Source organism: Pseudorasbora parva, chromosome 24, assembly GCF_024679245.1.
Source record: "Pseudorasbora parva isolate DD20220531a chromosome 24, ASM2467924v1, whole genome shotgun sequence".
Classification (NCBI taxonomy): Eukaryota; Metazoa; Chordata; class Actinopteri; order Cypriniformes; family Gobionidae; genus Pseudorasbora; species Pseudorasbora parva.
Window position 1 is genome coordinate 12,903,384 of NC_090195.1, and position 17,459 is coordinate 12,920,842.

The 17,459-nt window shown below is 36.1% G+C and overlaps 1 protein-coding gene across 1 annotated transcript; it reads right to left on the reverse strand.

The window, feature by feature from the left end:
• Positions 1-14,270: 14,270 nt before the first annotated feature.
• Positions 14,271-16,893, reverse strand: bhlhe22 (basic helix-loop-helix family, member e22). Its single transcript, XM_067434827.1, has one exon. It carries the CDS (start codon positions 15,852-15,854, stop codon positions 15,066-15,068), a length of 789 nt encoding a protein of 262 aa, XP_067290928.1. The 5' UTR covers positions 15,855-16,893; the 3' UTR covers positions 14,271-15,065.
• Positions 16,894-17,459: the final 566 nt, after the last annotated feature.

Sequence of the window (17,459 nt, forward strand, 5' to 3'; positions counted from 1 at the left end):
TTGTTATTATTCAATCTTTTCACTGATTTAAAATAAATATACAAAACAAAATCTTTCTATGAATCCTGCATGGGATACATATCCAAGCTATTGTGGTTTCAAATCTTCCATAAATCATCAACTTAGGTAACAGCAACGTTAAAGAAGGTAAATGTATTCAATTTACAGGAGTATCAGACAAGTTTTGTCATGTTATCATGTATTCTGCTATGAAAACTGTGACGCTGGCTCTGCCCTGAAGGCATACAGTCAAAGTGCATCAATCTCAGCTGAAGTTTTGCTTGCATGCCTGAAAATATCACTTCTGTAACTGTGTCTTAAATTGTATGATTTCTGTTGTGCGCATTTTCAGATTTTACTGTGCGTAAATGGCCAGTATTTTAAATGTACGTCTCTTTTGGTGATGCATCCGGATGCAGCATGACATGAACTAAAGATCAGGCTGTAGTCTATGCTGCGCTGTGCCATATATAACGGGGACTGACGGGTCTTCTGATGGGGTGTCAGTTTGGCTGTGTGTTAATGTTAAGTTGCCGGGCCATGCTCCCAGACTCATTACAGCACATTTAGTCCTCTGTGAGCACAAGGGAACTGCTCACGTGCACATTATGACAAAGAGATGTTTTGATATTAGGTATAATGTTAAATTTAGCAAAACAGTTCAGCCTAAAATCTTAACAATGAAGGTTCTTTATTGGCATAATGGTTCCATGAAGCAATGTTAACATCCATGGGATCTTTCCATTGCGCAAAAGGTTCTTTGTTGTTTAGAATTAGATCATTCAAATGTTCTTTACATTAAGGTTTAAAGAAATGAAATGTTCTGTGTGTGTGTGTGTGTGTGTGTGTGTGTGTGTGTATATATATATATATATATATATATATATATATATATATATATATATATATATATATATATATATATATACACATACACATAATATAAAATGTTGATTATGGTACTGAATGCTTCAGTGATCATGTGAATGTTGGGACAGCTGGCCTGATACATAAAAAGGCATCAGTGTTGGGCAATGCAAATTCCCCAGACAGCGAGATCTCTGGCAGATTGTGTATTTAGTTCTCACTGAGAACCTTGATAAATGGTCAATCTCTCTTTATATAGACCAGTACAGCATGACCACCACTGGGAACACTCATAGTAATCAATAACACACTAAATAAACTGCTTGATGCCTTCCAGCTTAGCGTTATCATAACATGTTGTGAATCAGGAAGCACACAGGCATCTAGAATACCAGCCAGCATCCATCATTCGTTTCCCAGCAGAATAATTGTTCGCATGTGAATGTCAATAGTTTTAAGACGCTGTTCACACAGCCAGATTAAGTGTCATATCACTTCAGTGGCTTGTGAAGTGTTGTTCATTTTTATGGTAACACTTTACAATATGGTCACATTTGTTAACATGTATTAGATACATTTTTACAGTTCATTCATTGTTGGTTTATGATAGTCCATGGTGCATTAACTAATGAAAAAACATAGCATTTTTGTTTTAGTACACTGTAAAACCTTTTTTTGGTTTAACTTAAAAAAAAAAAAGTAAGTAAACTGGTTGCCTTTTTGAGTTCATTGAAATTAAAATTTTGAGTTGATACAATGAAGGAAATTGGTTTAAACGAAACTCAAAATATTATTGTATCAGAACCACATAAAAAATTGATAAATCATGAAAATAGCACAATTTGGCATGTTTCACTGCATTGTCATAAATTATATACACAATTACCCAATATGCTTACAAAATATTTTAATAATATTTTAATAAATGTTGTCGATTCTCAAAAATATCATTGTATTAACTCATTTTTTTTATTTCAATAAACTCAACCAGGTAACTTATTTATTTATTTATTTTTAATTTTTTACAGTGTACAAAATGTATTCGCTCATGTAGAAATTAGCACAAACTAAGATAAATAAATGTGGAAGTATTGTTTGTTGTTACTTTGTGTCAACTTAACTAATGAAGTTAAAGGTAAAAAATTTTAAGGCAACCAGGTTACTTACTTTTTTAAGTTAAACCAACAATATTACAGTAATAATACAGTGTACAGAGATCTAGTTGTACTACCTGACTGCTGCAGATTCATTTCAGCGTTGATCGTGTTAATGAGTCTGAAAACCTGAACAGCTCCGGGTAGAACGTCACGGGTTGCTATCTCGTAAATACGGTTACGACATGGCATGAACGCAGCATAAGTTTGTTGTTTCGATTCAGGAGGAACTTTAAAAAGCAGCTGCTGTGTGGTGCTCGGTGACTGTCTACTTCAACTCTGTATAGCCTTAAGCTCAATTTATACTTCTGCATCGAGTGTATGCAGTAGGACTGATGTAGTCTACACATAGTCATGTACCCTATGCGCTTCGCCGTACCCTGACACACACCTCCCCAAAAATGTAACTAAAAGATCTGTTATTGGTTGGCTTGGAAGCATCGCATTTCCTCCTGTGGCCGGACAAGCACAGAAAATTCACCTTTCTGCCTCAACCGGTTCACGGTTCATCTCCAACTCCAACATGATCCGCTCAGTTTCGGTCACCATTTTTTATAGTAGCCTACTGAAAACTGCGATAGCTAAACTCAAAACAACAGCAAAGGAACTCACCACATTGGAACATAGAAACCCTAACGCCAACTATTGTGTCGGCGGCGTAATCACAGAACAACGCACACAGAACACAGAAGTATAAATGCTCGCGATGGCTACGTGTGTACACTGATATCTGTGCGTGCGTGGAGCTATGGAAATACATTACATGTTGACAGGCAGGTAGGACATTGTATCATTGCGTTTTTTAGCATGTTTTGGTCCTGTGACTTCCACAGAACAATTATGTACATGTTTTGATATTTAGACCACTTCTATTATTGATTGTTATATCAGGTCGTGAAGAGAGTTTCAACCAGTATAACAAATTATAAAACAAGTTTTCTTCCTTGTGAATATGTGTTCCCCAATCTAAAGTGTAACCAAAAGTTAGTTTAATTCCATTTTTAATGAACACATTTTTTCTAATGGTTTCAGTTTTAGTTAATAATAACCCTGCTTGCTAATGTGACAAAAGAAAGAATGTGTTCTGCAGTTACACCTGTATTAAAACTAGAATCATCATCACTCTACATGATGCTTGATGTCATTTGAAGCTAAGAATCTTGAATATCTAGGCCAGGTTTCAGGGTTTAGATTAAGCCAGGATTAGGCCTAATAGCTGTTTGCTCAGTTTATTGAAATAAAATAAGCTGAAACAACACAAATCTTTAGTGTTTTACTTAATTGCCATTTTACTCAATTTTATTACGTTAAATGAACTAGAATTTATAAAATGTTAAGTTAGCCTAAACCATTTGTGTTGGGACTACATAAATCATTTAAGTTGTGCTGACTGAACTAGGTAGTGTAATTCTAGTTCCCAGCATGCTTTGCATAGGGATGGATCAGGAGAGTAAATGTTGGAGTTAAGTGCTGTTCAATGTGTTTTTTAGTGAATTGAAAGACCTGTTAACGTTTAATGTAATATTTGAAAGTTATATTTGATATTTTAAAAGTTGTGATGATGTGTTGATTTTTATTTTTATTTGATTAGATTTTTTTTCTTACCATTATCGTGGAGTGTAGACCTTGTGGTTAGGCTGTGCTGTTTTCAATGAGCTGCAACTGCACTATTGCCAATGAAGAGAAATGCTTTACTTGATCATTACTTGCATGTTACAATTAGCAGTTGATCAAGTGTTGTTGACTAATAGTTTTAAAGTTTAAAAGAAAATAAATTCACGTGACACAGTTCCCAGACTATGGTCATCAATTCTACCCCTTTTAATCCTACTTTATCTAATTGGAATGACATGATTTATTTTTGTAACTAAGTGATTGTAAGTTCATACAACAAGATTACAACAAATTATTTCAAACCAATTCAATTTCGTGGAAAAGCTTTCCTTAATTTAATTATGTTCGTTCAACAGTTTATATTCAAGTAGCTTTTATAAATGTGCTGTAGAAAACATTACTGAGACAAAACAATGGCACTGACATATTGTCACAAATGCCAGTACAAGTTACGTTCAGTTAAAACAGCTCGAACATGCATTGTAGTCTAGGACTAGGCTTACGCTTTATCTGTGAAACCGGGGGCTAGACTTTGTATTGATTAACAGCTTCAAAATTCAATAATTATTGTTTATTTAATGTATCATCGGTATCAATGCATTGATCTACATCACATTCCATTATGTCTTTTATAGATTTATTGGTGTTTGACTGAATAAATCGTGTGCTCATGAGGGAGGGGAGGGACTGTGTTTATGGGCTGATCCCTTGACATGCCCTAAATTGCCTTGTTTGCTCAGCACATGCACAGAAACAGATGCTGCTTCACTGCGCTGGGCCATTCACTCCATCTCCTGGTGCTTAGCGGAAGACCTCCGTGGTTACTCTCGTCCTCACACACACAAATACGCTTCAGTTTGCTCATACACACACTACTGTTAATGCAGCTGCTGAAAAAGCAAACATTTTTGTACACACGAGATGCGTTTGCATGCGTACCACCAGTTGTACACATACAAAACTGCTACATTTAGGAAGCAAGCCATTCGAAAGGAATGAATCCACTTTGGCTGGGGCTAATGTGACTGCCATCATTTACTAATTATCGTCTGGCTTTCCGAAAACCTGCGTTAACTGAGGGACCGCCCCACCCCCCGGAGAGGAGGTGGTCTGTGCTGACATGTCATTCAGAGCTTTGTTACGAAGCTCTGTGCTCCCTGGCCTAGATTATTATGATTAAGATCCACCTAGCAGACGACTGTCCAATTGTCACCTTCATTACGGCAGTGGATCTGGAAGGGCACATGTGTTGTGCCAATTCATCGTGCCACCAAACAAAGCTTATTGTTTTGCTGTCCTCTGATGGCTGTCCCTGCGTCATTACTGATTCTTTTATGTATAAAAAAAAAAGGTTTCATTATTTTTTCACATCTTTACCCATAATGCACATCTAACCTCTGCTGATTATAGTAAGAAAGGCAGTCCAGGAGAATGTGCCTGGGCTTACAGGACGTCGCATTGGATCATGACAGTCGCCGGTAAACTAAACACGATCCCATCGCTTTTGACAAATGTATGAAGAGGCAAAAGGCTAAGCAATTGCCGTAGAGCACACAAATGAAATATCCGGATGCTGAATGTCTTCTTTTTCTGCACTGACAGGGTGGCACGTAAACCTTATGTACATGTAGGGATACACAATGTATTTGCATAATGATGACTTAAAATAATAATAATAATCTTGGTTGTGTTGGTAAAAATATATGTTAAATAGGCCTAGATAAATTAAATATTAACATATTTTATTAAATTAATATTATAATATAATTAAACTAAACAAATTGTAAATTAAAAACTGCAAAACTTAGATTAATTAATAAAAATCATTGTTAATAATTATGAATAGTTTTACATTTTTACTCCTGATAACCTGTTTTATTCTTGCTTGTGATTGTGGAAGTTATATTTCTTTTCTTTTTTTAAATGAAAACTGAAAAAGAAAGTTGTACAGTTTATTATTCCAGTACTTAACAGCAATATCATCATTGAGATTTATAATTTGTACTAATGTTTATTAATAATTTAATTATTTTATTAGATGTTTTTATATTATCTGACTTGATTCACTGTTTAAAAAAAATCAGGTTTCCAACTGAAAATGTTTTAGTGACTGATCACATCTATAAATAAAAAAAATTGTTGGCCAAACTGAATTTCTGTTAATTAAACTGCATCCATTTACAGAAATTTAATTTGGCCAACTGAAAAATGTAGATGTGATCAGTCACTAGACATTTTTCAATTGGAGACCTGATTTTTTTTTTTTTTTTTTTTTTTTTTTTACAGTTGTCATTTTAGTTCATTGTTTTGTGTTCTGTTATTTATTGTATTAATATTTTAATTTTTTTTTACTTTAGTTTCGGTACATCACGTTAAAATAAAAGTGAAAAAATAATACATTATTTCAGTTTAAGTTTTAGTTGTTGTTATAGTTTTAGTTAACGATAATAACCCTTCATAGTAGTTCTGCAGCTGCACCTGTTTTAAAATTAGAAAATGATCTCAATAATGCTTGATCCATGATTCATATAAAGCACAAACATAGATCTAGGCTTTTATATTTATTATTGGTTCCAAAATATAAATACGCTTTGTATCGTATTGTATCGGCCATCTTTTATCGTATCGGCCCTGTCAGTTTTATCTACATCATATTCCATTATATATTTTGTGGATTTATTGGTGGCTGCTACAGATTATTAAGCAGATGAGGCTAAGGCTTTTGTGGTCAGACCTTCGGATTCAGTGAGCGTTTGTGGAGGGAAGTCAGCTTTGATTACAAACTAAGTGCCGTGTTGCCAGACGGGGGAGGGTCTACGTGCTGATATGCATTCTATCAGAATGATTCATGCAAATTATGCACATTATTCCTGCAGGAATTTCCACTGAAACTGCCTGGAGAAATTGCCGGAAATTAGCCATAAAATTCACTGTGTCTGGAGTGCAAGGTGAAGGCCACTAGGAAGCCAAGGACACTGGGCTTGTAGTTATTCCGCACGTGTGTGTGTGGAGTAGTGTGCGTGGTCACCTGGTGTTCGTCCATGTGGCGTGCGTTCGTGGATGCGAATACACAGCGTAGTGTTCATTAGAGGATTTTCCTTTACTAACGCACTGATGAGATTTTCAGTCACATGTCTGATAATGAGGCCGTGAGATGATGAGACTCGTAATGTCTGAGTGTTACACTAAAATGAATCCCCAGCTGCTCATTCATTGTGTCCCGCACCCCTTCTTGATAGTTCCTGTTGTAGCATTCATTCACGTTATCTTGCAACAGATTATTATCTTAATTGTCAGATTGATCAGTTGACATCTTGATTAACAGGTTTGTTTTTCAACACTTGCATTAAGAATAATTTGCTGTACATTAAATAATTTAATATAGCTGATTTTATAAAATAATTTAAGAGTTGATTCAGAACAAACTTTCATGTGATGGTCGGCAACCAAGAAACTCCAGAAGAATGTTGTTATCGCAAAAACTGCCATTCGTCTACTTGAATACTCTGTTTTATAATGTTTTTCTTTTTTTTTTATGTTGTTTTACTTGATGATTTTAAACATACACAGACAGACAGACAGACAGACAGACAGACAGACAGACAGACAGACAGACAGACAGATTTGTCTGAATCTGAATTTTGCAGAAATAATTTTGTCAGTGTTTTAAGCATTATTAGGTGTTAATTTGCATATTAAAACGATCAAACATATAAGCAGACAGTTTCAAGTAGTTGAAACAGGTAGGTGAAATAAAAAATATATCTTTTTATGTATTAATTTTTTTATTCTAGTAGTGTTACTGTAATAGAAACGTCACATTTATGAGAATAACATGCCTTGTTTGTAAAGATGCAGAGCATTAAAACATTAATAATATCTGTCAAATTGGTTTTGATTAGGTGGCAGTAACATTAAAAACAATTTACAAATATTAGGTCAAGATTTCAATCTTTCAAACAGAGCATAAGGGTTCATTTCTACACCAAATGTATTTCATTAGTTTAATGAATTGAGGTTGATCAATTCAAATGAGAGATCTCGACCAGAAACATGGTCCTCACTTATCAAAAGTGAAACCCTTGTTTTATAGGCCGCAGAACAATTAATTCCCTTCTCATTAGGAACACAAAGCTTTACATAAACGGCATGCGTAATGTAGAACATGAATGTCTACATTAATCCTGCGCCACAATCAGCAGGGGACTTGCTTTAAACTCCATATGTCCGCTCTGTGCCTCATATGGCTGATGGTGGATGCCTGGCCTGCCTCACTTGGGCAGAACTGTCTCATGGAGCGAGAGAGCATGGCTGTGGATGTTTCTCTGACTGACTCCCCTGGTAATAACGTTGTCCCCCTGGCACTTTAGGCCTTCCCCCACAGCCACAATTAAGGACTATCACAAGTTTGTTTTTCAAAGTAAATGATGGTCACAAGTGTTGAGCATAACCGTATCCCTTCGATGATCGTCCCGAACAGGTGCTGCTCTATTTAGCTCATAACCACCTTTGAATATACACATTAATATTCATGTGCCATTTACAGTGGTAAATATGAATCATTTTATAAATGAGTCATTTGATATGGCAAGAATCAGACTGTGATCACACTTTGTCAGTTTTTTTCTGTTCCGGACACATATGGTGATTATGTGACAACAGTTTCATGTAATGAAACTCCGATGCCAAAGTATTTTTACCTTTTTTAACTTTCCGGATACGTACTGCTTATATCCGCCCTGCTTTTAATTAGGTATATTGAAAACAAAATGACACATTTTCTGTGTCATAACCCTCAAACTGTCTCTAATTGGGCTGAACCAAGCTCTCTGGGTATGTTACAAATTGAAACATTTCCCCTCAAAGCCTAACAAAGACCGTAGTTCTGGGTGCAGCTGGTCTGTTACCTTGACCTCTTGTGCAATACTAATCCGTCACTAGCAGCACTGTGAATTAGAAGCCTGTCTGAGCAAAACTGTAATCCGAAAACAACTCCAAGAACATCCTTATTTAAAGAAAAGGACAGTGTTGGAACGGGATTAAGATCTTAAAACTGTCCATTAATCTCATTCATCCAGACAATAGACAATACTCAACAAATGTAATTCAGTAATTCCTGTTTTAAAGAATAGCTCGTAATCAGCAGTGACAGATCTAGACCAGGATTCTTAAAAGATTTCCAATACTTTCCCTGACACATCTGGCATAATTACAGCATAAATATATATATAGATCAGGAGATTGAATTCTAAGACCAAATACATGAATGCATAAAAAGATGGATACGTATTAAAGAGCAGTTCAATGTTAAAATGTAATTTATTATTGGGATGTGGCAAAGTTATATTTTTCAGCATCATTACTCCAGGCTTCATTCAGAAATCATTCGAATTTGCTGCTCATTAACAATACTGAAAAATACCAAGCACTTCAACTGTTTTCAACATTGATAATTATAAGAACCATTATTATTAACTGAGCACCAATAATAATTGTTCACCAAATCCATATATTAGAAACATTTCTGAAGGATCATGTGACACTGAAGACTGTAGTAATGACTGCAATCAATTCATTAAATTGTAATAAAATTGTCCAATGTTACTGTTTTGTTGTATTCGTGATCAAATAAATGCAGCATGGTGAGCAAAAGTACGGAGCCCCTAAAGGGACCTTAGCAAAAAATAAAGAATATACAGACTTTCGCATGCTCACGAGAAACTTTTTCCGTGCCCACAAGAAATTTTTAATCTGCCTTAATTTAATCATTTCCAGTTTGTGTACAATTTGCTAAAGTCTGTATATTTGTTATTTTTGCTAAGGTCCCTTTAGGGGCTCCGTACAAAAGAGACTTCTTTCAAAAGCATTAAAGAATCTATTCTAAACTTCTGACCGGTAAAAAAAAACTAAACATATTGTTGGTTTAACATAAACAAACTAACCTGGTTGCGGGAGGGTGGGTGGATTGGTATATGTTTGCATTAATTAAAAAAAAAAAAAAAAATAATAATAATAATTAACCTGGTTGCCTTAAAATAAAAATGGTCCCTATGGCCATCCAAAGCGCTTTACATATTGCCTCACATTCACCCATCCATACACTCATTCATACACCGACAGCGGTGTGAAATGTGAAAATGTAATGTAACAAAATGTAAAAATGTGAGTTAATACAATGTAGGAGACTGGTTTAATCAACAGAAACTCAAAATATCATATCTGAACCACATAAATTATCTAAGTTGATTTGACAGAGGAAAAAATTTGTGACATATTTAAAATATGAAAATATTTTTACAGTATATGTGTAATTTTAGGCTTACCATTTCTCCAGTTATTTTCACGAGATAAGTTGCCAAACTTGTCTGTAAACCCTAATGCTCAAAATAATTAACTGGTATGAGTAGAGCCAACTCAAATCAAACAAATCAGTTCAATCAAATGAACTTTTATGAATATAGAACTTTATTTTTCTTTTGAGTTAACAAAACGTACACATTAAAAGTAATCCGAATTGTTTCATTGTTTTGAGTTTTATGAACTTGTTTCTTTTAATTTAGACAAACTTAAATTTAATTGAAACGGGGCTGGCATTTCTATTTCCCCTGCATGCTTTGCCGTGACACTCAAATGGGAGAGTAACTAGTAAAATTAAGTGTTGCATAATGTTTTTGTTTGTTTGTTTGTTTTTTGCGCATGATGAATGTTTAGTTGGAGATTTAGTAGTGTTAAATGCTTTTATGCTAGTTTAGAGTTTCTGTTATGTTTTTTTAGGGTTACCACCATGATGGTGATGAGTGGAGCATTAACAGTTTGAGAACAGATGTTAAATGTTTGTTGTTGCCGTTCTCATTCAGCAAATGTTATGCTATGCTAATGTTATCAAAGCATTGTGTTACTAATTAGCAAGCTAGCATTTATAGTTGCTGAATTAGCTATTTAAAGCTAGCCAAGTTTCCTCTACTAAAAATATTTAAGTTGCGAGAACATGATGATTTTAAGTTAATAGTATGATTTATTTGAATGAGCTTACTCAAGTATTTCAAGTTAAAAGCAATTAAATGTTACACTGTAAAAAAATATTTAGGAAAAAAGTGACCTGGTTGCCTTAATTTTGAGTTCATTGAAATTAAAATTTTGAATTAATACAAAGAAACATTTTTGGAGATTCGACAACCTTTATTAAAATATTATTAAAATATTTTGTAAGCATATTGGGTAATTGTGTGTGTTTTATTTCTGATGACGTAGTGAAACATGCCAAAGTGCTATTTTCATGATTTATCAAAAATTTTATGTGGTTCAGATACAATAATATTTTGAATTTCTATTTATTAAACACATTTCCTTCATTGTATCAACTCAAATTTTTCATTTCAATAAACGCAAAATTTTAAGGCAACCAGGTTACTTACTTTTTTAAGTTAAACCAACAAAAACCAACATTTTTTTTTACAGTGTATGAGTACAAAATAAAAATCTGCAAGTTCTGCTAACTTAACCTTTTTGATGTAACCGATTACCTCAACTTACTGTCAACTTATTCGGGTTTACGGTGTACCATAAATGCTTTGAGAGAGTAGGTAGTGTTCAACTTTTTATACCTTGCCTGTAGACCTTTCGATCTTTTTAACCTGCAAATGAATCCTGTCAGTGCACCTTATGACCAAAATGACTTCCAGCAATACATATTTCATATGAAGAGCAATTAACCTTAGCACTATTTCTCTCTGTTCCTGTGTTATAACAACATCATTTGCATGGCTCTCCCACAGCCAAAGTGTAAATTACAGCGTGTGACATTGGTCTACTGTCGCATGTACAGCATATTTCTTCTTTTTCTTTTTTACAGGAACAGAGAGATGATTCAATTCCTATAGGCTTTGAGCCTGACTCTGATATGAAGAGGACGATCCAACAGGGTACTCTTACGTATACTTTGAATATCCTTGTTTATCACCCCCCGCATACATCACATCTATATTACAAATAGGTGCCCTGGTAGCTCTTGATATGGTAAATTGGATATTTTATGGTTTATGAAAAGCCGCCTTTTTTATCTTTCACTTTTATTCATGACCTCTGACGCTACAATGCAGACATTGTAAAGACAGGTTAAGCGTTATTAGGTTCATGAATACAAACACTGCTTTGATTCTGTCTCACTGGGAAGGTGGTTATCTCTTGCCTCGTTGGTTTTGAGTTTATGTGAGTAGTACAAGCTCAATCCTACAGTGGATCAAGGATCTGTGTGAGAGCACTGCCTATGCCTCTTAACAGATCTCTTTTGATGGATCCCATCCTAGTTTTTTTTAATTAAGCCCTTTGTCGTAAGCTAATCGCTGTTTTAAATAATGCATCCCAGTGCAATCTATAATTAATGCACTGTCGTTATTGTCTCGCGCTGATGCTGCCTGTTAAGGTATGTGCGATGCTATTGGCGAATAAAAAAGTTGCACTGGGAAAGTGAACATGGGAGAGAATGATGGAAATCATGTAAATGGGGTCCTGAAAGTAGTTGACTCCACACAGTAATTGCTGACAGTATTTATCCAGGCAAGGCTTTGTGATGGCTGATTACTGCTGGCCCTGATTAACGACTCCTGCATGTGTCTCCACATCTGTGCTGTGCAGAGAATTAGAGAGGACAGAGTAATACCATAATACTAGTGCTTTCCAAATTGCTAATTTACAGAGTTGAAACATTGGAGAGAGTTGAGATGTTTCAGAACCCCCGTCCTGTTTTGTGATTGAGTAATACGTTTTTGGATTGGAGAACTTTTTTGTGTTTTTAATTGTTTTATAGTATTTTAAACCTTCAGTCATTGCATGCTATAAGCCCTTTTTTCATCTGCCTTGTTTTATTGTGCAAGCAGTCAGTGAAGAAAAACGCTTTCCTCTACCGCGAATCCAATTTCATGTGATTATTGTAATTGGCTAATGTGTAAAATTAGTAAGGGCTTGGCTTTTTAAATTATGCATGATTTTGTCTCATTAAACGGTGGGTGGGCACGGTTTGCAGGTCGTCCCATATAAAACTGGTTTTTAAAAAAACCTTTTAAATGGCCCTAACAATCCTATCTCATGCTGTACTAGAGTACATTTTACTTCGGCTAATTATCCCCATTAACTGAAAAGGTATTTCCGGTGACGTAGTTCACTAGAGAAGCGTGTGATGCAATAATACCGAGCGTCATGTTTTACTACTAGTATTGGTGCTGTCCGTGGTGCTGAAATAGTCACATGGGCTGCGTGAAAACATTTTGTAATTGTTAAAAATGTTCGCAAAAAACTATTCTCTCAGTGACACCCACAAAGTCTCACTTTTGGACGATTGCATTGAAGATTAGATGTTTCATCACCCTCCACAAAGATCTCTCAAATATGTCCAGCGACTTAACAAGACAAATTAAAGCATATTTTCGATAAAGAAATCGAAGTTGTCTGTGATGTTTAAAAGTAAGCGTTTATCTTACATCGGTTTATATGCATTCGAGGTCGTGAAATAAAATAATTGTTTTTATTTTAGGTGCAGGCGCTGCGTCAACACATTTGTTTTTAAAGGAAAGTATAGAATTCACTGTCTTTGGTGTTTACAATGCTGAGGTTAAGATATTTCGCGTTTTCTCTTCACTTTTCCGTGTTTTAATGTTATTATTATGTTAGTGGTTGATTCGTACCATTAAATTAATTGTATGGCTAGTTTAATAACCTTTTTAAACTTTCCTGTTTTTATTTAAAATTATTTCAGCAATTACAATTCTAAATAATTAATTTTACTGATTTATTGGTTTTACATGTAGTTCGATATTGTTTGTATAACTGCGTTAAAAAAAACTGCATAGTTAATTTTATCCCTTCCTCCTTCAGCATTCTTGAAAGTTCGACTTTTTTTAGGACAAATCTTTTAACGTGAAGATTTGAACGTGTTGTTTGTTGTTGAAGTGAAGTTTTTAAGTGAAAACGGCTGTTCGTCGTGTGAAAGGGCATCTACTCACTATCTAATTCTTTCGATGTGATGGACACCCGAACTCGAACAATGCAAACTAATGACACTGACACTGATGCTCATGACTGTTTCCTGTGATTAAAGACACCCAATTACGGCAGTGAACAGTGTCGTAATTATGTTCCTTAATCACATCCAGGAGGTTTAATTGCCTTAACGATGTGCTTAATTAAAAGGAATATAGGTATTGCAGTCGACAGTTTTCAAATTAACATTATTAGACAACGTCACGGATTTTTTTTAATAATCATGATCGGGGTGACTAAGCTTTATCCTATAATACTAACAGACATTCTCCTTTGGCCGTAGGGCATTGCTGTCCATGTCTGGTCTTTTTTTCTCAGGGCTTCGTCCGTTTCAGGGTATATAAACGAGCAGAAAATGTTCCATAAACCACTGCTAATTTAATGAGAGAGATATTAAATATATTGCTTCTAATTCGTTAACTGTATCAATGTGCCGAAGTTTGTCGTTTTACAAATTACTTCTCATCCGTGAAATATATATATATAGGCCTATATATAATTTTTTCCCCCGGCGACTTATTGATCGTAATCTCTCGAGCCAACAGAAGCCATGAATCACTTCACTACCAGAGGCATCACAACATACAACCAGGCATAATGTGTTGGATCAAAATATTTTAATAAAGCTTTCCAATACATCAACACATACAAATGGCCCTCTGTGGTCATATTGAAACTAATATATCTACATTGCTTCCAGCCTCGACCTGACAACAAGTTGAAACCACCACGTCCCTATAGTCAAACCGCATGTGTGTGTGTGTGTTTGTAAAAAGCCAAATCGGCGAGATTTACAGCAATGATGACAATGCATAATCAGACCATGCATGCAGACCCACTTGATTTCATCCATTTAGAGAAATGAAAAAAAAGCAAAACAACTTTTTAAGATTCCACCAAACTAACAATATATTATATTACAATTTTGAAATGAACAATCTCAACTATGCTTTCGAAAGAACACGGAGGCTACTTTGGAATAAAGTCCAATACGCTGCTCGTTGAAAGCAAACATTTACAAAACATAAATTCCAAGAAGCAAGAATACGTATTATTGCAAGTTAGAGATAAAAACCTTGAAAAGTTTGGCATCATAAACAAGGTAAAACATGGTTGCATGTTGTCAGGTCATTCTGAAGGGTCCACGTTAATTAACTGTTCATTCTTCATCAACAGACATAGACTTTGTTTGGTTTTTATCCCACTCTCACAGCACTTAAAGTATAGGCTATACTGTATGTACACAATCAGTTTTTCTTGGAATGAAGTTGTAAAAAGTTTTTAGCATTCTTCTATGAGCTCATTGTAAAACTGCTGGAAAACATCAGTCTCTCTTTTTTTTCAGAGTCAAAAGTTGCGCATGTGCTTCTACCAGAGTCAGTACCGCTTCAGAGTTTAAGGCTTGTCAGTGCATTGCTTACAGAGGCTGGAGGTGACATTGTTGAAAAGGGCACATTTGTCAGGACAGGAGGATGCTGCAACTCCTGCGGGGAACGGGTAACCAGCCGGATGCTCGTAGGTGCCCAAACCCGGTGCAGTGAGAGCTGTGGTCGCGGGCAGCGAGGCTGCAGAGATAGCTTGGCCTTGGTTGAGATACGCAACCAGCCGTCTCATCTCCTCCAACGCCTGTGCCTGCATGAGGATGTAATTTTTGGCTAAGAGCAAGGTGGCAATTTTGGAGAGTTTCCGTACAGACGGACTGTGCGCGTAAGGGATGACCGCGCGCAACTCATCGAGCGCATCGTTCAGATCGTGCATTCTCCGTCTCTCCCGGGCGTTGATGTTTAGTCTCAGTATTTTCTGCTCTTTGTTTTTCTTACCTCCCTCGGACTTTGCGCCGGGCACCGTCGTTCTCCCGTCCGTCATGAGCATCATCTCGCATCGGCCGTCACTGTCATCGTCCTGACTCTGTTCGCCGCCGCTGCTCTCTGCAGCCGAGGTCCTGTTTGCGCTCTCGCCGTACTTCACACACAAAGATCCGGTCGGCAGACCCAGCGTGCCCGCTCGCCCCCCGGGCTGCACCGGATCTGGGTCGGTCTGGTCAAAACAGCTGATGGGCGACTGGCTGTCCCGGGAACCAAGATCAATACCCGCAGCCGGTCGAAACGAGTCCATCTTTTTGCTCGACACAGCGCTGAGAGTTTTGTGAAAAATGTCTCCACCCAAGTTTATTCTCCTGTCCATAGTCTCCAGAAAAGTCGGATGCGATGGTGGGGCTTCACTCAGCCACTGTCCTCTCCTTAAGTTTCTACTCTATGAAGTGGAGTTGATGTTGATGGCTGCTCCACTTGTCAAGTGAGGTGTAGTGGCAGTAGCTCCTCCTAAAGTGTCCTACACTGCGTTTATCGTGTTGAGACACACTTTGTAGATCTCGGCAGCGATCAGCATCAGCAGCAGAAGGGGGAGTCTTTTACATCATTATCTCAAGTCGGGCTATTAATATGAAGAAGATTCGCCTATCGGGATTGAGCGCGCGCTACCCAATCAGGTTAACGTTTTAATTAATGGGATTAAAACGGTAACAAACGGGTTTCTCACAGCTTTACAAAAGCACCACAACTCGTTCATCCGTATGCCCATCTGTGTACACCCAATGTATTCAATCCTGCGTGCGCTTCAACTTTAATGTTCTAATGTTAATGTTTTTTTTTTGGTGGATGCTGCAGACTTTTTCATTGGCTGGGGGAGGGACAGTGTTTGGGCCTAATTTCTATGGCAAATATTAAAAAGGGGGCACATATTTAGATCTATAATTGTCCTGGTAACATAACTTCACTGTTTTATCTAAAAGTAACAATTGGAGAGAAGACCAATGACCTTGAGGTAAATGTAGATGTTTGTTAGATTTTTTTAAAAACATATTTTCATAGGACATGCAAAGTTGAAAAAACAATGAGGAAGAAAAAGTTATTTGTTTCGTGAAGTGTGTTTTAAAATTCGTGTTATTTTTCAGGTGTTTGTTTACCGGTTTTTAACGGTACACATTTAACGGTTTGCTCGTCGACAACCCGAACACGAGACTTCAGATGTTTTAAAGCTCACCTGTTCCTTTCAGCTCATGTCACCCAAAACTGATCCTATAGCCAACCACGTGATCCAAACAGCATATTCACTCTTGAATTATAGATGACCTATCCTCATTTTGAGAATTCACTGCTAAATAAACCCATTGGATTATATGAAAAAAGTATTAGAAATTCGCTTCTGCAGCATGAATTAAACGAGAGCAGCAATATTTGGATAATCGTATGTCTGCATTTGGGGGTATATAGTCGTATAAGGTACTTAATAAAGTTTATCTTCACTTGGCCATTTTGTATTATAGGCTACTGTACACCACAGTTGCAGACAATGGAAGTGTGCGAACTTTTGGACAATGCTTATAAAGAGAAAGAGGACACATTTGTGAGCGCGAGTCTCCCCCACGTGGTCATAATGAATTTTGCGCTCACAATATTTATTTTCCAGGCGGTATCACTTATTAGTCATCTAAAAGCATCTTTTTTATGTCTTTTGCCATTATATAATAACTCAGTAGTTATGTTCAGCTGTTCCTAAACTTTGTGAGACAAGACCAATTTAAATAATAAATGTAAGAATGCGCATTCTCTGCTCTTTTTCACTTTTTCACTTAATAAAACAGTTAAATTTCCTATTACTGTTTCATATTCAAAATGAATTATATGAGTAACAGGTTAAACCATTATAATAAATTATATGATCAATAAGTAATGACGACATATGTTTTTACATTGCTTTAACTCATCTAAATAAGTTTAATAAGTTCAA